This window comes from Castor canadensis, chromosome 4 (genome assembly GCF_047511655.1).
Source record: "Castor canadensis chromosome 4, mCasCan1.hap1v2, whole genome shotgun sequence".
NCBI classification, from domain to species: Eukaryota; Metazoa; Chordata; class Mammalia; order Rodentia; family Castoridae; genus Castor; species Castor canadensis.
This window is the reverse complement of record NC_133389.1, coordinates 53,076,299-53,099,928: the sequence shown is the minus strand read 5'-3', so window position 1 is coordinate 53,099,928 and position 23,630 is coordinate 53,076,299. Positions and strand designations below refer to the sequence as shown.

The window sequence follows — 23,630 nt, the reverse complement described above, 5'->3', positions numbered from 1 at the left end:
CTCTTACTAAGTACATTCCCATGTTCAGAGAAAAGGCCATGTGAGGACACAGTGAGAAGGTGCCATCCACAAGCCAGGAAGATAGCGTACCAGATCCTGACCATGGCTCCATGAGCTCAGACTTCCAGCTTCCAGAACTGTTAAAAAGTAAACCTGTATTTAAACCACCCAGTCTTTGGTATCTTGTTATGACAACCCATGCTGACCCACAGACCTGCCTGGTATTATTATTATTCTCATGAAGGGACTCCATTTAAATTACATGTTGTGTGGCTCTTCCTCCATAAAGTGGGGCTTTTTTGAGGACAGAGAATGGGTGTATTCACCTTTGTTTCTTCCCAGGATATGACATGGTGACTTTAATACAGTAGACAGTTAACAAATGTTTAACTTATAAGTGAAAATAATAATGAAATTTGTATTTTATCTTTGTTTTTTCATTTGGCAGTACTGGGGTTTGAATTTAGGGCTCCATGTTTGCTAGCTGCCACCTGACTCTTGAAATTTCAATTTTAGACAAACAGTACTCTTCTATAGAATCAGGCTTTGAATTCTAAGAGAATAAGGTTGCCATTATACATGCATTTGACTATTCCAGGAACACGAGTACATAATATAGCAAGTGCCATTTTGTTGTTGTTGTAATTTTCCTGATCTTAGACTGAAGATCCACATGCAGGGAAGGTTCTGAAAAACTATGCAGGTTTTTCAGAAAAATGAAATTCTGAAGAATGAAAAGAACTAAAATGTCTTTTGTGACAGAATCTATAGTACCTGCCTTCTGCAGTCCCATGCTAACATAAAGTGCTCCAGCTCCTTTCCGCAATCCTTGAAGCACTCAGCTCACAATAGTAGCCTTGTCACCAACTACACTTCACTACTACCTTACACTGGTACTGAAATTTGTGTATCAAAAGGAATTGTATCTAGTGTCCAAGTGATAAACTGTCAATGACACAGCATCTAACATATAAATGAGCTTTAAATCACTTGAAAGATACCAACTTGTAGTTTTACCTATTTCTTCTGGTGAGACAGTTTATCTGAGACTATGCAACACTACTTACTAATACCCCAGGCAAATTTCCTATCACAAGGAATCTTACACATTTGAAAAATGGGGAACGCATTGCATGTAGAGTGGGACCCCAGCAAAACAACTGTTTAAAACAAATATCATAAATCATTTCCTGAGCACCTATTACATGCTAGATATTAAGCTAAATTCAGGGGGTGTAATTGGAGCAAAATAGAGAAAGTTCTTAATCTCGAGGAGCACAGTGCAGTAAGGAAAAATATTACATTAGGGAATACAGGTAGTCCTTGCTTCACACAGTAGTATGGGACCTAGAAAGTACCATACAGAACGCGCAATAATGAATAGAAATCATTACTGTCCTGTATTTAAAACTTTTTTTGTAAAAACACTAAACCCACAGCTAACATCATACATGGTAAAAGACCATTTTTACTCTAAGAGCAGGAACAAAACAAGGGTGTCCACTTTCACCACTGCTATTTAACATAATGCTAAGAGTTCTAGACTGAGCAATTAGGTGAGAGGAAGCAAAAAAAGGAAACTAAGAAAACAATCCCATTTATACTAGATCAAAAGCATTAAAACACTCAGGAACAAAGTTAACCAAGGAAATAAAAGACTCATACACTGAAAGCTATAAAACACTACTGAAAGGAACTAAAGAAGATATAAATATACCAACCCTCCTTAAACTGTTCCACGAAATAGAAAGGGAAGGAAAACTGCCTAACACATTTTATGAAGCCACTATTATACTTATCCCAAAACCAGGCAAAGACACCTCCAAAAAGGAGAACTATAGGCCAATCTCCTTAATGAACATTGATGCAAAAATCCTCACCAAAATATTGGCAAACCGAATTCAACAACACATCAAAAAGATTATTCACCACGACCAAGTAGGCTTCATCCCAGGAATGCAGGGGTGGTTCAACATATGAAAATCAATAAACGTAATAAATCACATTAACAGAAGCAAAGGCAAAAACCACTTGATCATCTCAATAGATGCAGAAAAAGCCTTTGATAAGATCCAACACCATTTCATGATAAAAGCTCTAAGAAAACTAGGAATAGAAGGAAAGTACCTCAACATTATAAAAACTATATATGACAAACCTACAGCCAGCATTATACTTAACGGAGAAAAACTGAAACCATTCCCTCTAAAATCAGGAACTAGACAAGGATGCCCACTATCTTCACTCCTATTCAACATAGTACTGGAATTCCTAGCCAGAGCAATTAGGCAAGAAGAAGGAATAAAAGGAATACAAATAGGTAAAGAAACTGTCAAAATATCCCCACTTGCAGATGACATGATCCTATACCTTAAAGACCCAAAAAACTCTACTCAAAAGTTCCTAGACATCATCAATAGCTACAGCAAGGTAGCAGGATATAAAATCAACATAGAAAAATCATTAGCATTTCTATAAACTAATAATGAACAAACTGAAAAAGAATATATGAAAACAATTCCAAGTACAATAGCCTCAAAAAAAACCAAATACCTAGGTGTAAACCTAACAAAGGATGTGAACAACCTCTCAAGGAAAAGTATAAACTTCTGAAGAAAGAGATTCAGGAAGACTATACAAAGTGGAGAAATCTCCCATGCTCATGGATTGGTAGAATCAACATAGTAAAAATGTCTATACTCCCAAAAGTAATCTATATGTTTAATGCAATTCCCATCAAAATTCCAATGACATTCATTAAAGACATTGAAAAATCTACCATTAAATTTATATGGAAACACAAGAGGCCACGAATAGCCAAGGAAATACTCAGTCAAAAGAACAATGCTGGAGGTATCACGATACCCAATTTCAAACTATAGCCTACAAAGCAATAACAATAAAAACAGCATGCTACTGGCACAAAAACAGACATGAAGACCAGTGGCACAGAATAGAGGACCCAGATATGAAGTCACACAACTATAACCAACTTGTCTTTGACAAAGGCACTAAAAATATACGATAGAGAAAAAACAGCCTATTCAACAAAAACTGCTGGGAAAACTGGTTAGCAGTCTGCAAAAAACTGAAACTTGATCCATGTATATCACCCTATACCAATATTAACTCAAAATGGATCAAGGATCTTAATATCAGACCACAAACTCTAAAGTTGGTACAGGAAAGAGTAGGAAATACTCTGGAGTTAACAGGTACAGGTAAGAACTTTCTCAATGGAATCCCAGCAGTGCAGCAACTAAAAGATCGCATAGATAAATGGGACTTCATAAAACTAAAAAGCTTCTGCTCAACAAAAGAAATGGTCTCTAAACTGAAGAGACCACCCACAGAGTGGGAGAAAATATTTGCCAACTACACATCAGACAAAGGACTGATAACCAGAATATATAGGGAACTTAAAAAACTAAATTCTCCTAAAACTAATGAACCAATAAAGAAATGGGCAAGTGAACTAAACAGAACTTTCTCAAAAGAAGAAATTCAAATGGCCAAAAAAGACATGAAAAAATGCTCACCATCTCTAGCAATAAAGGAAATGCAAATTAAAACCACACTAAGATTCCACCTCACCCCTGTTAGAACAGCCATCATTAGCAACACCCCCAACAACAGCTGTTGGTGAGGATGCAGGGGAAAAAGGAACCCTCTTACACTGTTGGTGGGAATGTAAACTAGTACAACCACTCTGGAAAAAAATTTGGAGGCTACTTAAAAACTAAACATTGATTTACCATTTGATCCAGCAATATCACTCTTAGGGATAGACCCAAAAGAATGTGACACAGGTTACTCTAGAGGCACCTGCACACCCATGTTTATTGCAGCACTATTCACAACAGCCAAGTTATGGAAACAGCCAAGATGCCCCACTACTGACAAATGGATCAAGAAAATGTGGTATCTATACACAATGGAATTTTATGCAGCCATGAAGAAGAACGAAATGTTATCATTCGCTGATAAATGGATGGAATTGGAGAACATCATTCTGAGTGAGGTTAGCCTGGCCCAAAAGACCAAAAATCGTATGTTCTCCCTCATATGTGGACATTAGATCAAGGGCAAACACAACAAGGGGATTGGACTTTGAGCTCAAGATAAAAGCGAAAGCACACAGGGAGGGGTGAGGATGGGTAAGACACCTAAAAAATTAGCTAGCATTTGTTGTCCTTAATGCAGAGAAACTAAAGCAGATACCTTAAAAGCAACTGAGGCCAATAGGAAAATGGGACCAGGAACTAGAGAAAAGGTTAGATCAAAAAGAATTAACCTAGAAGGTAACACACACACACAGGAAATTAATGTGTCAACTCCCTGTTTGGCTATCCTTATCTCAACCAGCAAAAACACTTGTTCCTTCCTATTATTCCTTATACTCTCTCTTCAACAAAATTAGAGATAAGGGCAAAATAGTTTCTGCTGGGTATTGAGGGGGTGGGGGGGAGAGGGAGGGGGTGGAGTGGGTGGTAAAGGAGGGGGTGGGGGCAGGGGGGAGGAATGATCCAAGCCTTGTATGCACATATGAATAATAAAAAAATTAAAATGAAAACAAAAAAAAAAGATTAGAAACCCTTTTCCAAATAAAAAAAAAAAAAAGAAGAATTAACCTAGAAGGTAACACACATGCACAGGAAATTAATGTGAGTCAACTCGCTGTATAGCTATCCTTATCTCAACTAGCAAAAACCCTTGTTCCTTCCTATTATTGCTTATATTCTCTCTTCAACAAAATTAGAGATAAGGGCAAAATAGTTTCTGCTGGGTATCGAGGGGGGTGGGGGGGAGAGGGAGGGAGTGTGGTAGGGGGTGGGGGAAGGGGGGAGAAATGACCCAAGCATTGTATGCACATATGAATAAAAAAATAAATAAATAAATAAGAAGATACCAATAAATAAAAAGATGTCCCACGTTCATGGACTGGAAGATTTAACATTGTTTAATGTCCACACTACCCAAAGAGATCTACAGGTTCAACATAATCCCTTTCAAAATAGCAATGATGGCTTTTTGCAGAAATAGAAAAAAAATCCATCTTAAAATTCATATGGAATCTCAGGGGATTCCAAGTGGTCAAAATAATTTAAAAAAGGTTACTTCCTGATTTTCTCATTTCAAAACTTACTATAAAGTTACAGTAATAACAGTGTTGTAACAGCATAAAGACAGACATACAGAACAATAGGATAGAATAGAGAGTCCAGAAATAAACTTGCAAATATGGTCAGATGATGTTCTAAAAGGGTGCTGAGACCATTCAATGTGACAGGGACATCTTTTCACTAAACAATGTGGAACAGTTGAGAATGTATGAAGCTCAAATGGTAGAGCACTCACCTAGCTTTAGGGAGCCCCTGGGCTCAATCCCTGGTACTGCATTAAAAAATTAAATAAATAAATAGTGTTGCAGAAAGTGTCTATCCATATACAAATGAATGAAATTGGACCCTTACTTTACACCGCAGACAAAAATTAACTCAAACTGGACCTAAGACCTAAATGTAAGAGTTAAAACTATAAAACTACAAAACATATAGAAGAGCTTCGTGGACACTGATTTTGACAATGATTTTTTGGATATGAAATCAGAAGTGCAGACAAAAAAGAAAATACATCTACATTTGGGCTATATGGAACAGAGGAAACTATTTGCAAGTCATATATTTAATAAGGAATGAACAGGCAGCATATATAAAGTACTCCCACAATCTAACAACAAAATCTAAACAACTCAATTAAAGAATGGGAAAAAGACCTGAGTACACCTTTCTCCAAAGAATATATGCAAATAGCCAACAAGCAAATGAAGATGCTCAACATGAATAATCATTAAAGAAATGCAAATCAGATACCACCTCACACCTGTCAGGATGGTTATTAAACCTGAACAAAAAATAAACAAAAAGCAAGTATTGGTGAAAATGTGAAGAAACTAGAATCCTTACACACTTCTGATGGGAATACAAATGGTATCTCATTATGGGAATCTCATTATGGGAAAAATAGTAGCTCCTTTAAAAAATAAAAATGGAATTACCGTACGATTCAATGATCTCACTTCTGGTACGTGAGATACTTTTTTTTTAAAAACTCAAAGGAGTTCATATGGGTATTTGCATACCCATGTTCACAGCAGTATGATTCATAATAGCCACAAGGTAGAAGCAACCAAGTGTCTTTTGGTGGATGAATGGATAAGCAAAATGTGGTACGTAAAGAAAGGGGCATTACTCGCCTTAGGAAGAAAGGAAATTCTGGTACGTGCTGTAACACAGTTGAATCTTGAGGACATCATGCCACATAAAACAAGCCAGGTACAAAAAGACAAATACTATCCAATTCCATTTATATACGGTATCTAGTGGAGTCAAATTTAGAGACATAAATACAATGTTGGCTGCCAGAACTGGAGAAAGGGGCAATGAGAAGAGAGTGTTTAATGGACACAGAGTTTCAGTTTGGGAAGACACAAAAGTTCTAGAAATGGATGCTTATGATGGTTGAACAGCAACGTGAATGAACTTAATGCTACTGAACTATCCACTCAAAATGATTAAAATGGTAAATTTGTATCTTATGTACATATACTAATTTATAAATAATTTTTAAAAACATTTTAAAAATCTATGACTATTGATTATAAACAAACAGGTAAAAGAAAAAAATAAATACTTATTTAGGCTATAATTTAAAACACTGGAAACATTGACTATTAAAGGGTTTTTCTTTTTTTGTGAAAAACACTGTTAAGAGTAGTTTAAACAGGGTTGACTTCTTGTCAAACACCTTAGGATGCAGAGCAAGCATCTTCATTTGAATTGTGATACTCCTTACAAAGGTTGGGTCAGCTTCTAACATTTTAGCTATTGTGCTTCCAGTGTCATGAAATATCTTTGAGAGTCCCTTTAACGTGAGGTTTTTTGGTACCAGCATCCATCACTTTACTTTCTGTGGGACATCTTCATCTTTTACCCTACAACCACTTTCCTTCTTTACTGGATAAACTCACCTTCACGAAGTGCCTGTGGCTGCTTATGTAGAGTCCTTCCTACAATGGCAGCGTCAACATACCCAGGTTAGCTATTCCTTCTATTTATATTGTATTGCAATTTTACTTCTAACATTATTACTTTTTTCTTTGCTGCTGTTTGATCTTTGCTGGCTAATTCCCTTTCAATTATCCATTTTTGAAAAATGTCATCAGGCTTATCCATAGGAGACCAGCAGACAAAACAACTGCACACTTGGCTATGTATGAAGAGACTACTATGGAGAAGCAGTAACCAATTACAGCAGACTTTGAAAGAAGTGACATGATTGGTTGCTAAGCATGATACACATCTGTTACATACACAGTGATATGTGGTCTGAAACCCTGGCTGCTTAAGTACACTTATTCTTACTACACAGGGGTAGCTGAAATTTAAACCAGGTTATTAAGGGGATTGGTGTTATTTAAGTAAACTCTGGAAACTGAAATCCATGCATATTACCTTTTTTTTTTTTTTTTTTTTTGTGGTACTGGGGTTTGAACTCAAGATCTACACCTTGAGCCACTCCACCAGCCCTTTTTTATAAAGGGTTCTTTCGAGATAGGATCTCACGAATTATTTGGCTGGGTTTAGCTTTGAACTGTGATTCCCCTGATCTCAGCCTCCTGAGTAGCTAGGATTATAGGTGTGAGCCACCAGTCAGGAGCCTGTGGCTCACGCCTATAATTGTCCATCTAGTCCAAGCCACCCTTACTTCCCACTTGGACAGTAGTCCTTACCCAGCTGGCTTCACATATCCTCAGTTTCTCTTCTCCACCTCCACAGAGTGATCTTTTCTAAACACGAGTCTTAATTCCATGCTGCTCCGCTGAAAATGTTTTCATGACCTCTGTAGTAGACAGAAAAATGGTCCTCTTAAACCCTGGAACCTCTAAGTGTTAGTTAAAATGGTTAATAAAGGAACCATGTGGATGTGATTAAGGTAAGGATCTTGTGATGGAGAGATGATCTTGGATTAGTCAGGCAAGCCTAAATGCAGTCATGTGCATCGTGTAAGAGGGAAGTAAGGGAGGTTTTATATGCATTATGAAAATGGAGCAGAAGAGATTTGAAGACATGGGCTTTGAAGGTTGGAGGGACTGTGGCCACACCTTTGGAGTGTGGCAGTTGCCAGAAACTAGAAGAGGCAGGCAAAGGCTTCTCCCCACGAGCCTCCAAAGGGAGCATGATCCTGCTAGCACCTCAGTTTCTGCCCAGTGAAGCCGATGTGAGATTTCTGACCTCCAGAACTGTGAGAGAATACATTTCAGTTGCACTTGGGAGATAAAAACAGGCAGACCAGGCGGGTCTTCAAGATTGTGGTGTGCATAACCAGGTTTCAAGTGGTGCCATCCACCATGCAAAGGAGCACTAGAAGAAGACCAGGTTCGCTGGACATCAAGGTTAAACAATTGACCTGTAATAGCACTGGATCTGAGCCATACTCTTCAGTACTCTTCAGTATAACAATAAGGTTTCTTTGGAGGAAGCAAGGGAAAGAACAAGCACTCTAGGGCTAAGGGAAGATCGTCCACTTATGTTTTAGACTTGGATTCAGTAGGCCTTAGATTTGTCACGTGCAAAGTAATAATAAGAGTACTATCCTCAAGGCTTCCATTAGTCAGGGTTCTCCAGAGAAACAGAACTAATTCAATGTATAACTATCATCGTAAGAGGCATTTATCAGATTGAATCATGTGATCAGAGGTTAGACAGTCTTAAAATGGCAGTCTGCAGGCTAGTCAGCCAAGGAAACTGGTAACTGCTCAGTCCAAAAAGCAGGAAGCTCAGAATGAGAGAGGCCAATGGTGCAGCCTCAGTCCAAGGCCAAAGACCTAAAAGCCCACTGTTGAGCTGCTGGTACAAGTACAGCCGCTGAGGAACTTAGAGTCTGATGTCTCTGGGTGCCAAAGACAGGGAAATGCACCCACTAAAAGAAGGGGAGAGCTCAAATAAGAGTTCATTTACTCCTTCTGCTTTTTCTATCCACTTGGCTTTCTAGCTCTTTGGTGGTACCAACCACATCAGGGCAGATTTTTCCCACTCAGGTAGCTGAGCCATAGGCCAATTTCTCTGGAGACATCTTCACAGACATACCAGAAGTGTGCTTTATCAATACTCTAGGCATCCCTCAATCCAGTCAAGTTGACAACCAAAATTACCCAGCACAGGACTATAGAGAGAACTGGAAGTAAGGGTAAAATCCATATGGCACAGTGGCTCAATAACAGTAAATATTCATTATTCACTTGATCCTCACTCTCTGCCATTCTGTGCCCGTGTAATAATTCAAACAAAGATCAGTAGCTACTGTATGGCTGTAAGACTGTACTGTTTCTAATTTTACTCAGGTTTCTCTCTAGTCTTGCTTATTCTTATTCATTTACTGATCAACCCTGATGATCATTTAGAGTTACTGATATATTCTGAAAATAGTTTTAGAGATTAAATAGCTAATGTTTTTAGTTTTCCTTAATATCATTAATATGTATCAATACCTTCCTAACTTATTGGCTGGCATTAGTCCCTTCTCTACCTTAAATCATACAAATAGATAAGAAGATCAACCACTCCATTTTATACTATTAGCACACCAAGCTAGGATGGTTAAGCAACTTACGAAGAAAACATTCAAACCACATTTCATCAACTCACTGAAAAGTCTTTCCAACCTATCTTTTATGGACTACTTTAAAAAGTAACAAAATTCATCAAGATTTTTTTCATTGTTTTCTCATCTTTAAGAAATAAAAATGGTTCCCTTATTATATATGGCAATAACCTACAAAGTGCATGAATACTTTGAGAATTGAATATATACATCTATTTACACAGGCAATCCAAACACTAACTTATTTTTAATAATTATTTATATCTTAAAGGGATTATGCTACGTTTCAGTTAAAAAGCTTTTCAAAGTGAAACTGGACACATTCTTCATGGTAAAATTTTTAATAAACTAGTTTCTAGTAACTAACTCTGAATTTCATAGTTGTTGGTTACTCATGAAGGTATCTATATTTTTCCTTTCATTTTTAGTAGAACATACGTTAAGAAAATTTCATTTACGTTTACTTCATTATTCATAAGTTTCCTTAGATTTTAATAGCTCTTTGATGAGGTTTTGTTGTTTTACTATTCAACTGTCTTCTATCAAAAGAAAAACTTCCAATTTTAATTTACCTTAATTATTCTCTCAAAAGTCCAGCTCAGATGCAAGATGCTACACAGAGCTACTGAAAAACACCCAAGCATTTTCTCCTTTCTTGTCATTTCTGCAGTTGTCACTGGCAATTTCTCCAGAACAAGAATCTCTACAAAGTCCACCATCATAGGTGCCCACACTTGGCTAAAATACTTTAGATGGTCATTTTCCTCTCCCAAGACCCCTTCCCTGCCCACCTCACTCTCCTTCTGTGCTATTTCAAAAAGAGTAATTTCTAGCTCAATCTGTAATTTTGATAATTCAAACTGATGAGTATCTCATCAATCATCAATACAGAAATAACCAAAACACATTTGGATCCACATGGTTGACAGCTGAAGCAAATGGCATTTCAGATGGAAACAAAACTCTTTTCTGAGAATTAAATTGATTTGAACCTGACAATAATGTGGAGAAGAATCAGAAGTTCAATTACTCCAACAACTGCAGGCCTCTAAGCAGCCCCATTCTAGCCTGGAAGAGTTCGAGTCACCCAGGACCAGCATGCAGCTGATAAATTCAACCTACTTCTTTATTTTATAATTAAATAAAGAAGACGGGAACATGATTTGCAAAACACAAGGGTACCAAGTTCTTTCTTGTTCCAAAGATCCATAAAGATCCAAAATACATAACTTGAGGTTTTGCAATTCACAGTTCAAAATGAGGGAGGAAAAACACTCAAAGCTTTGATAGTGACTCATCCTATTAGGAACAATCCTACAGAGGCTATGAAGCATGGATTTTAGTTTAATTCAATTGCTTCTTTAATGAGGCTCTGCCATTTAGCAAATTAAACCTGAATTTAGATACAAAATGTCATCCCCCCCTCTTTTTTCTGTCCTGTTAGAATAGTACCAAAGAGCTTTATTTGTAATAGAGATAAAATGACACAATTATTTACAAATCTATTGCCTTTGATGGTTATTTTGTGGCTGAATAATTTGCATGAAGTAAAATTCAAAGAGTGCTGCCTCAGACATGAGCCAAGAAAGTATAATTACAAAGCAAAGGGCAGCTACCCAAATGGTAAGTGGGCTAACACGTGGCAATCAGCAAGCAACACTCAACACAGGTACTCAGAGTGACAAGAATCATGGTCAGACTTGAATTTGCTAGAAAAGCCCCACCCATCAAGGAAAATTATGTTACAATCAGCATGAAAGAACAGGTTGAGCTAACACATATCATGGGATGTGGCTGACGATCATGGTTGAGCATAGAACCAGAGAAAGCTCTACACATCTGTATCCTATCAAAAGATGCAATTGTATGGGGATTCCCCCTACTCATTGCTTCTAAGTACAAACAGGACAGAACACTTTCTGCCCTATTCCATCACACTGTAGAAGAATCATTTTCATGGTCTCTTTGGCTAAGTAATTTAAGGGCAACTGCCAATTCCTGGAGCTTTGACTCTTTAATTTAAAAAACAAAAACAAAAACAAAAACAAAAAAAAACCCTTGTTTTTTATTTGTGTAATGAATATAGCAAAATGCTTGCTTGCTTCCTGGAAAGGACACAGACCATTATGTTCCCTAAATTTCAGCTATTAAAACTTTGGTAGGGCTAGGGCAAGAATCCAGGCCTCTGAAATAAAGTTACATAAGGCTGGAAAGACACCATTCCCATAATCTAGGGAAGAGACCCCAGTGGTTCTCCATCCACATGGTGAGGGGCAGAGGAACTAAGGCTGACCTTCCTTCCTGGAGCTGTTTTGGACCTAGAAACAGCATGAGTTGTCACCAGGGAAAACCAGCACTCAGGGGCACTAACCCATGGGGCCCAACACTGGAGCTCTTCATCCTCGCAGCAAACCTCCACCTGTCTGGACCTGGAGTCACAGACACAAAGGAGGTGCTCCCTCCTCTACCATGTTCCTTCAGTGTTAGTGACAGAGTGAATGGCTCTCCTCTTTCTGAAGCCAAGTTTGTCAGCGGGAAGACCACACTGATGCTGTTCCAGGCAGTTCAGGGATTCAGCTGCAAAGACTTAACCCTATTCTGAACCTGCTAGCTCAGTACTTGTCCATGGAGGTATTTTGGGAACCCGTGGGACTGCTTGTGGATGACCAGACAACCGTAGCGAAACAGCGCCAAGTTTCTGCAGTGTGTGAGATCATCAGGCACACTGTCCCACATCTCTTGGAAGTCTATGGGGATAACAACTTTACAATTATTTCTAGAACCTACTTATGTTTACACAGAAATGCAAAATACGGTTGTCTCTGGCATTTGAATATGACTGGTTGCCAGGACCCCAGGGCTCAAATGCAGAGTATTTGCAAATAGCCTATGAACATCCTCCCCATATACTTTTTTTTTTTGGCAATATCAGAAGTTAAACTCAGAGCCTCATGCTTGCTAGGCAGGTGCTCTACCACTTGAGCCCCTCCACCAGTCCCCTCTCCATATATGTTAAATCATCTCTAGATTACTTATAATATTCTAGCACAATGCTGCTTATCACTTCATTTAGGGGCACAGCAAATTCAAGTTTTGTTTTTTTGGAACTTTCTGGAACTTGTTTTCAAATATTTTCAATCTTTGGCTAGTTGAATCCTTGAGTGTGGAATCCCACAGAGGGCCAAGTGTATTACACTATTTAAATACACACTTGAGCAAGACTTGCTCATTATTTTAGAGGACCTGTGGCCCCAACAGCAACACTGCCTGTGGTTTTTGAGTGACCAACACACCACAAAGCTGTACTAGTCTGCCGCTGTAGTTATGATATATGCCAGGTTTTAACAGGGATATGGAAATCTATTAATATATTTAAAATTCAATAAATTATTGAAGATACATGAAATACTGGATAGCAATGAATGCCACTGTTCAATTTATTTCATTTTTGCCACTCAATATTCTTAAGAATTTGTAACATACTGAAATTTATGTCATGAAAATTACATACTAAAATTACTTACTTTGGGTTTGGTTCCTATTTCTTAACCTTACTCTGATACTGCCCAACTTGCCTACATTTTTTTTTTTTCAATTCAGCCTCTAATCCTGAATACCTGTTAAAGGCAACAATCCCTAAAACTCTTGGTTTGTGGAGGGATTTTAAGATGTGAGCTATGTGTTCTGAGATACTTTGTCAGGATGCATCCCATTTCCTAACACAGGGACCTAATTATTCTGACACCATCCTGACTAAGGTAGCCTGGCTCACTGCAGAAATATCATGCTTCTCATTTCCTTCACTTAAACAGTCTGTATTTGACCTCAGCCAGTTTTTCCTCCTTAGTTAGGTCTCCCCCTTTCTCTTAATATGTACAGACAAATTTGCTATTACTTCCTGTTAAATTTTGCTGTCCTCTTATTTCTCTACCTCAGTGCAATGGCTCCTTATCTTCTTCCTCTTAAATCCAAATTTGCTCATTACACACAGTTATAAGCATCTAACTACATTTTCTATTCTGATGAAGGTGTGCTGAGCATTTAAATTTTAAAATATATGTAATTTGTATTATGAATTTCTTTTTTACTTCTTTATACTGTTTGAGCATTCTATTAATTTTAGATATGACCCAAGCATTGTATGCACATATGAATAATAAAACAATAAAAATTAAAAAAAAATTTTAGATGTATGTTTTAGTAGTTTATGTCATCTATCAATTTTATTTTAGGATCACAAAGAAGGAATTACAAAATGTCACCCAAAACAGGCATTAGCTGCTGCTCTAGAAAGCATCACTTTCCAGCCACCAGGTTCTTCCGGACACAGGTTCTTCCTATAAGGCGGAGCAGGGCTTTTGGGGTCTGGAAGTTACACTTTCTGTCAAGGAGGTAAAGTACTCTGAGTCTGTTGTAGCAGCACCCAGGGAAAGCCCCAGAACCTGAAAGCATCTAGACGAGAGAAGTGAAAGCCCACCAGGGAGGCTGACTTCCTTATCCCTGGAAGTAACACTGAGCCAGAGGACAGTTCACTCAGAGAGTTATGATCCCCAGAGTTACACCTGCATGGCCAGGCAGACGTGACCACTTCAGGAGCAGGAATACAGGGGAGTACACTGCATCTCGAAGGATAAGATATATCTGGTTGGATGATTCAAGCTATTTCTGCACAACCACAGTGGAGCGGACAGGAGGGAGGCCAGGAAGCAGACAAGACTAGGCCATGGGACATCTTATGCCAGGCCAGGACTTTGAGTTTATCACACAGAAGACTGGAAGCCACAAGAATCTAAAGCTTGGGTAACATGCTCCTTGAAGACAGATCTCTCTGGTGACTTAATGGGCACTCTCTGGGTGTCAGAGTATGGGTTGAATATTGCTCGGAAAACTTGCTCTGAAAGTGTTTTGACAGCACACATGTAAAGTCGTTTTACTGTAAAAACTACAAAAGAGAAGTCACACCCGATGGTCACACCCACTCTGGAACCAGGCCTGCTTTTCACCCCAGCACTCCCATTTACTGCTATGTAATCTTAGGCAGGCTGCTTCATGTTGCTGTGTTTAAGAAAGATAATCTGAACACACACACACACACACACACCCCACACAAAGATGGGGTGGGACCATGGAATAAAAAACCCAGAAGGTGTGTGTGCTGCCTAGTACCCAGCAAGCTCCATCTAGCACTTAACCACTCTGTTTAAACCATTTTGTTAAAAAGTCACCTTAACCAGTGATTTCACAAACATGACAGCTTGGGACAAGAGCAAGTGCTGAAGTAAATCATTCTGAGGCAGATTCAAATAAAGACACTGAGTCTTGAGAGAAAGACTGGCTTCTCACCTGTGTCCTGTACACAGTAGCAGTAGTGACTCTGATCATGAACACCTGCATCCTAAGAGAAATATCCTTCCTAACTCTGTAGGGCTTTCTCTGTAATAACTGACAGTCTTTCTATGAGGCAGGAGTAACTACCTATTGTATAGATGTGTGTATTTCTGGTATTCTGAAATTCTTGAGCAAGAAGGAAGAGATGGAGAAAGCAACCTTAGCAAGGGGAGTAAGTGGCAACCTGCCCCTATCTTCATATAAAAAGTGAAGACTCAACCTGCAAATCGTTGTCGAGAAGTCATGACTTGCTCTTCTTACACAGCAAATTGATGAATAACTTTATATAGAAATGCCTTCCCAGTTACTTTTTCAGTAACTGGGTGCATTTCCCCATTAGAGAATAAGCACACTCATGAACTTAGAGTGCTGGAAACAGAGCAAGTGCTGAGACCCTCCCCTTTATTTTCTGGGGATACGTTCCAAGACCCCTAGTGGATGCCTGAACCACAGACAGTACTGAATTAGATGATACTATGCTTTTTTCCTACATAGACACACCTATGATAAAGTTTAATCTATCAATTAGGGACAGTAAGTGATTAACAATAACTAATAATTCAATGGAAGAATTATAAAAATATATTGTAATAAGTAATTTAAAAATTAGGAATTGTTTATTTCTAGAATTTTTCCATTTAATATTTTTAAAATATGGTTGACTTTGGGTAGCTTAAACCACTGAGAAGGGGGAGCTACTATATACAACAGAGATCAGATCCTCCCTACTCCCCTCAGCCCCCTTCAGAAGGCAGAACTAGCACTAGGCAGTTTTGAAATCATGGGTAAATTCATCTTGGTTATGCAGCCATCAACTTTCTGTGCTTCTTTTGCACACTTCTTGAATCCTTCTTAGCGTTAGCCTCTTGAGAGTCGCACTGCTATTGCTGAGTAAGTAGGAGGATTATCCTAGCAAAGAAGCCTGGGTGCGAAAATGGTATTTTGAGAACTAAAACAGCCTGTGTAAAAGGTAAGACTCCTGAAATGTCGTAATGTACTTGGGGACCTATGAGTGGTTTAGTGTAACTAGAATACAAAGTGTTCTAAGCTTCTCTCTCCTTTTTTTTCCTAGTTTCATCAAAACTTCATTTCACTTTATATCACTTCTCTCAATTAACTTAGGAAAACAAGGTATCTCACTGAACTAGTTGTTAACCCAGAAGTGACTAAACACACAGATTCTCTGACAGGTTCACATCTTTAACTCTGAGTCTGTACGACTGCTCACACATACATGTGCCATGGCAGAAGTATTCTTTTTTTTGCTGATCATTTCCTCCAAAGCCTTTCTTTATTCTACAGGAAGCTTCTCTCACTGTTTTTTTTGTTTGTTTGTTTGTTTTTTTAAGAATCCCAGTTAAGCTCAATGAATCTTTAACGGGTATTTAATTTGGATCTACAGTACAACAGTTGGAGGAAAAAAAGATCTTTTTTACAAACACAATGAGTTGAGGGAAAAAAACAACATGAATTTCCTGTCTTTCCCACCACTTCTCTTAAACCATTTCTGCTGTCACTGCTTCTCCTTTTCTTTTATTTCTGTACATATGGACTCTTCCAGAGAGTCTGTAGCTAGGCAGAGCCAGACTGCTGTCTATAAGCTAGCAAAGTATCCAGAAAACACCAGCCGGCACCTGAATGTGCTTCTGTCCCTCTAAGTATTTGGGGTAGGGATGCTGGAATGCTTCTTCTGTTTTTTGGTGCTGGGGATTGAACCCAAGGATTCATATATGCTAAGCCCATACTCTACTATGCTTATTTTAATTGGCAATAACTAATTTAATGACTTTTAAATAATGTAGTACTGGCAAGGTAAGAACTATAAATGTTTTAGGGTCAAAAAAGATGCCAAGAATGAAAGCAGATGGGATGGTGGACACAAGAGGAAGGCCTCTGGTAGGCCTTTAGAAATAAAAACTCATAAAAACAAAAGCTCATTGGGGCCAGGAGCTCCAAATGTCTCCCTTACAGCTCCATGTGCTCCCAACTCCAACCAGTCTTCTGATTAAAAAATGAAGCAATATTTCAAGTCAAAGGAGGAAAAAGATCACGACAGTAGGACCCAGAAGTTCCAAAGAGTCAACAGTTAACTGTGGGCACTACGGACAACTGTCACAATTGTCATGGGGAATAGTGTGTTAACTAGATGCCTAACAGTCAAATAACCCTAAAAATAAAAGCACTGACTCACAGCAAAGGGGCCAACCAGTTGAGAAGAAAATAACAGGTATAGGACAAGCTGTCCAACCCAACAACCTAATTCTAGTGATCAGCTTGTAGTCCTTCCCCTCTCCTTTCCCAATGCCTGATCACATCTCAGTGTGGGTTTTGCACTGTTTCCTTACCTAGGTGGCTGAACCTCGCCAGCTCTCACATTCTCTTCCTCTTCCTCCACTCCTCCTTTTCCTTCTACTTACTCACTTCTACACTATTATGAAGCTCAGGCATCATTTCCTTGGAAAACATCCTGGCTGAGCTAGATGCTGCTTCTCCCTGCTCCTGCAGGCTACAGTGACCCATGCCTATGTCCCCTCCCTACCACTGTCGGTCTTACCTATAGCATACTATCAGCAAATCTAGCACCATCTTGCAACCTCACCCATAGTCTTATTGTGTGAATGAGCCCCTAAAGATCTGAATATGTGCCACACAAGCCGCCATCAATTCTGAGAGAGAGACAGAGAGAGAGAGAGAGACAAAGAGAGAGAGAGAGAGAGAGTGTGTGTGTGTGTGTGTGTGTGTGTGTGTGTATGTGTGTGTGTGTAGGGGGAGGACTGATGGATTAGGGCACTGAATCCAAAGACAAAGTTCAGGAATCCCGGGATGGGGTGGGGAAAAAGATACTGAGGGCTGAAGAGGATCAAAGTACACACACACACACACACACACACACACACACACACACACACACACATAAAGACAGTATAATGGCATCCAACACTATTTGAAAAAGGAGGGGGGAATGGGAATATAATGGAGGGGGTAAATTTGTTAAAGTACACTCACTGTATGCGTGTATGGAATTATCACAGTGAAACTCCTTGCATTATCAATGTATGCTAATTCAAAAAATAAATTTTAAAAAAAGATCAGGAATCTGATAGCAGGGGATCAGCATCATGAATTCACAACACATGACATGGGCTCAAAGCAGAAAAGGCCTGAAGCAGCATGTATTAGTCAGCCTTTCTTTACTGTAATGAAATACCTGATACAGGCTACTTATAAAGAAAATAATTTTATTTAAGCTTGAAATTCTGTAAGTTCGAAGTCCAAGATCACTGGCCCCTTTGGTTTGGCTCCTGGTGAGTGTGGCAGAGAGCATCAGGACAGGAGCTTATGTAAGAACAAAGGTCACATCTCAGAAGGGGATGGGAGGGGGAGGGGAGGGGAAGGGGAGTAGCAGTGCTGCTCTTTTAGTAACAACCTTCTCCAAAGAACAACCAAAAGGTTGCATGAGAAATCTCTCACACCTCCAATGACCTAAGAACCTCTCATTAAACGTCACCTCCTAAAGGTTTGACCATGTTCCATGCTAGGGACAAGCCTTTAACCACAATGAACCCTTGGGGGACACAAACTGTATTTATACCATAGCACAGCACAAATTCATCCTGATCTCTGGGGAAACATCTCCAAGTGCACAAGAGAAGCTAAGCACAAACAAGAGAGCAGCTACATCATCACTACATTATCACTATAATCACAAGACAGGTGGCAGCTCCATTTGGAAATCCCAATTAGGGACTTACTGATTATCTCAAAAGAAACTCTCTATAGTACATATATTCCTAGTCCCATAGGAATGATATCTGAATTATTCAGATTTTCCACAAATTCAGAATGGCCTTCAAGATAAGCTGTTTCTACAAAGTGACCATTTTTTACCAGGTAGCTGAAACTTTTCATTCCAGTAACATGACAGGAAAAAATGACCTTGCTTTAATAAAAATGTTACAGTTATGCTAGATACAAAATGTTTAATTGTTCAATGGAAGGACAGAACTTTGGAAGGTTTTCCAGTAAGGGGAAGGGTGGGATGCTGTGACAATCCAATGGTTAAAAGGAGACAGAGTTGCTAAGTGGACTGTCCCTCTTCTGGGATAAACTGAGCTAGAGGGGTTTCTCAAACATTTCTCATAAAGTCAATGTTCAACTTCTGCTAGTCCATGCACCTTTGGGACAGGGAGAGAAATTTCCTAATGCATAATAGGATCTCAAATCTTGATGTAAGCTTTGAATATAAAAGCTACCCACATACAGGGCAATTTATCTTGTACTGAAACCATGCAGTCACAAACAGGACCCCATCCTAGAGGTGAAAGGCAACAAGCACAGAGCCAGTTAGCATTCACTGGATGTTTGTCCTCTGCCAGATACCATGGATTCTTCCTTTCAACAACATACTGTGATGTCAGGATTATCATCACTGCTACTCTTATAGACAAGGAAGTAGATTTTGAGAAACCAAAGACAGCAGCTACAAAAGTACCAAAACTAGGGCTGGAACCCTGGTGACTGGACACCAGTTCCTGGCCACATCTCTGCAATTGTGCTTCTCAAAACATGAATGAGAAGCACATTTTAGAGGAAAGAAGAATGCAGTAACTCTTCACATAAAACACAGCAGTGGAGCAAGGGAAAGCTGACAAGAAGGATAATGCTGTGACTGTCATCCTGTCTTCTTCCCTCCTACTGCCCCTAAAAAAGCTAAGCAATGCGGGAAAATAAGGTCACAGGGAGGGTTACAAACATATGATAAATTTAGTGTGACAGGCAGAATGGCAAAATGCATGTTATTAAAAAAATGCAAATCTCTGACTTAGAACCAAAGGTTTGTATCCTGGCCCACACTAAACAATGAGTTTATAAGGTCCTTCATTATAAAATTGTCATATCTTAAGAACAGTGAGAATATATAAAGGAATGTGTTAGCACTTGTATTTGACAGAGAAGTATTACAATTCTTTTTCCTTCTTCTTTACCTTCAATTCCCTTTCAAAATATAAGCATACAGCCCCTAGCCACACAGGGTAAGTCCTCCCATCATCCACAGAGAAATACCACTCAAGGTGCATCTCTCTACTGTTGATGCCAGAGCATTCCATCTGCCCTCTATTGCCAGTGCACAAAATGTATAGATAAGAAAGTTTTCATGTTTTTAATGTAACAGCAGTAGTACCATAGAGGTAATAATTAAGTACACCAAAACAGTATATGAGGGGAGAAGAAATAAGTAAAATAAGTACCACAGAAGATTTCAATGCAAGAGGAATTGAAATACGCAAGTACTCTCTGATCAGCAACTGAAAACTAAACTTGACTCTTTCTCTACTGCTTTCTCATACAACACAAGCTGGTAGCGTAAAAAGTCAGAGTAGTATATGAAACATTGAGATACTTTTTTTCATAATTCAGAGAACTAAAATAACTACAAGAGATATTATGACACCAGTAAATTGTGTCAATCCTCCATCAACAGTCTTCGATGAAACAATAGCTTGAAAGTAGACTTATATGCTTTAAAAATAAAATATTCCACTTTCTGCTTCCGGCTTCTGCCTAGCCCCACCATGGCCTTTTGTAACTTCTTTCCTTAATCTTTAATTAAACTCCATTATCTCCCTTAAAAATAAAATATTCCGAGTAAAATTAACTCATTTTCATTTTTATACAGGCGCGGTGGGGGGCTGCCTTAAAAGTAAAAGGGCTTCAGAGCCAGATGTGGCGCCTGTAATACCACAGCTGAGACAGACGGATCAGAGTTTTAGGCCAGCCTGCACTACACAGCAAGACCCTATCTCAAAACAAAACAAAGTAAAACGACTTTAGTGAAAAGTTCATAGTTTTAGGACATGTGCTTTTTGCCACTGAGAATGTGGCAGCTTGGCTGGGTAGAAACTACCACTCTCTGGGGTTTTAAATTTCAGATCTGGATCACTAGCATCTTTCTTGTCTCATTTTTTTTACACACACACTGTAGCTCTCCATCACAGGTGCACACGGTACTTTCACTTCAAACAAACCACGGGGGCTCAAAAAGTGCGATACATAGGGTCCTCAAACGCGTTCAGGAAAGCTGCTCATCCACCGCCTTAGGGCTTGTCCACACTTGCAGGGCAAAATCACAAACTTGCTTCCTACACCAGAAAACGGATGCTTTTGGTCCCCAGTGAAAAGAAAGCTCCTCCCACACCCAGAAGGAAGCCACCAGGCTTCAGTTCTTTCACTTTATTTTTTTAAAGAAAAACAAAAATTAACGGAACACACGTGCTTGCCCTCTCCATTCTTATGTATTTTTTAAATCCCTCCACTTTCTCCTTCCTTTCTTTACGTTAGAGAAATTCTTAATATAATGCGTTCGCTTGAAAAGCATTAGGAACTCCTCTGGAGGACTGAGTTTTTACAAGACCGCCAGAGAGAGGAGCGGGCAGAGTTGGGTTGAAATTTTAAATTCCTGCACGGCATGGCAATTATGCATATCGGTGGTGTTCGAACAATAAAAGCGTCTGGAATGCACAAGAATGCAAAGCAATGCTAGACGCAAAAAAAAAAAAAAAAAAAAAAAAAACAGCACCAAGCAGCTGGTGTGCTCCGTGTCACAAAGGCGGCCCGGGCAGCACGCGAGTCACAACCCTTGCAAGTCCCAGGCTCACTGCTGCCTTAAATAATCCAGTCCCAAAGCCAAGGGGCTGGGGACAAGACGTCCGCGAAAAGAGAAGCAGACTCTGTGCACCCTTGGGAGGACCAGGCTGAGATGGGGGAAGTGAAGAGAGACCCCGGCAGAACGAGGACGCGCGGCGGGTCCCAGGAAGGGAAAGGACAACGGAGCGGGGGATGGGGTGGAACGGGAAAATGTGGCAAAGGCGCAGAAACGCCGGCTGCAGCTCAAGCCCGGGGAGGCGACAGGGCGACCGGGGATTAGTGACCGAGGGGAGAGGAGGGGGCTTCTGGCAGGTGGAGCGCTCGAGGCGGGGCTGGGGAGCAGGGCGCGTGGGTCACCTGTATTGTTTGAAAAGCTGGTCCGACTCCCTGAAGCCGTTGTTGAGCAGCATGTTGATGCCGGCCAGGGCCAGCTCCGCGTCCTGCAGGGGCGCGGCCGCCGCGGCCGAGTCTCCGTCGTCCCGCCGCCGCGGCCGCTGCTGCTCCGAGCCGGCCATGGGCGCGCAAAGGCCGTGCGCTGGGCCGAGGCGAGGTCCGGGAGCAGCTGCTGCGGCCCCGCGCGCGCCCGGAGCCCGGCTCTACCTGCCCGGGGCCGAGCGAGCCAGCGAGCGAGCGAGCGAGCGAGCCGAGCGGGGTGGCGGGGGCGGAGGGACGCGAGGGAGGAGCCGCGGCCCGGCTGCAGCGCGGCGGGAGAGGTGGGCACCCGGCCTCCGCCCGCCACCCGCCGCGGGATTACTCAGCAGGCGCCCGCTCCTCCGAGGCACCCGGCTGGCGCCCGCAGCGCAGCCCGATGCGTTTCCGGGTGTCGCCAAGCCCCGCCGAGCCGGTACCCGAGCGGCGGCCGCCTCCGCTTCCTGCAGCCCCCGCGCGCCGCCCGGGCCCCCGGTTCCCACACCGCGCCCCTTGTCCGCCCGCCCACAGCGCGCCAAGGCTGCTCCCGCCCACGCGAGGTCCCGAGGTCACAACCCTAGACCCTCCCAATTCGGGGGAAAGACAGGGGTGCACCGGGAGGTCTAAACAAGGGGACGGTAAACTCCGCCTGGACCACAGCAAAGCGCGTGGCTAGGAACCAGGTGGCTTTGGCTTTGGACACCAGTGCCTGAAATCCACTGCAGCCGGCGCCCGCGACCCCCAACTTCGTCCGAACCCGGGGGCCGCCCACTAGAACCGAGGCAGCCAATCCCGGAGTGGGTGGGTGGCAGGGGCGGGGTCTCCGGGCACCTGCCGGACAGCTCCCCAGAGCCCAGCCCTGGGAACTGAGGAAAGAACTTCCAAATCCCTGTGCCACCCAGCCTGGCCGTCTCCGACATTTGAGCGGGGGAGAAACGGAGGCCCATATGCCGCACCTAAATATTTAAAAGTTATGAATTAAGCTGTTAAGGCGTGTTCTGTTCTCACTCTGACAATTAGACTTTCATACCAGTAAAACAGAAAACCCGTGGTTTGTATATGAAAATGTCAGCAAAATGTCAAAGGTGATAATTTATTCATTGTTGCATAGGTCTCACTGTTCTGATGATGGGCTGGTAATGTCTGGATGCATAATATAGAGACAATAAATAAATCAATTTTGTGCTTTTTCCATAAATTAAATATATTGTTACAACTAAGATTATGTTCTTAATGACAAATTCCGTCATCTTTCCAGAGTCATCATAGGTTTTAGAGTGTAGTTCATTAGTTTCAATTTGGAGAAACTTTGCTGAAGCATTTACAACAGGATTGTTTCTAAAAAATTAGAGTTATACTCAGGTTTAGACAGCCCATGAAATTTAAATATCATGTCCAGTATTATAATGGCATCTGTATGATAAATTACTGCAGAAAGTATTGCAAACTAGCTTAAGTTCGCTATATATGTTGCTTCCATTTATTTTGTGATCACTGCCATTCCCAGCAAGATTATCTAAATCAAT

The 23,630-nt window shown here is 40.6% G+C and overlaps 1 protein-coding gene across 4 annotated transcripts in view; it reads right to left on the bottom strand.

Annotated features, from left to right (window-relative positions):
* Ttc39c (tetratricopeptide repeat domain 39C) overlaps positions 1-22,552 on the bottom strand; it is a 103,380-nt gene extending 80,828 nt beyond the window's left edge. Inside the window, exon 1 of one of the 4 annotated variants that reach the window (XM_074070191.1) lies at positions 22,054-22,552. In XM_074070191.1, the coding sequence (XP_073926292.1) occupies positions 22,054-22,211 (158 nt within the window). In that variant the 5' untranslated portion in view covers positions 22,212-22,552. Of the gene's footprint in view, positions 1-7,792; positions 7,908-22,053 lie in introns of those variants that run through there. The other 3 variants (XM_074070190.1, XM_074070189.1, XM_074070192.1) reach the window with 3 other exon arrangements.
* Positions 22,553-23,630: the final 1,078 nt, after the last annotated feature.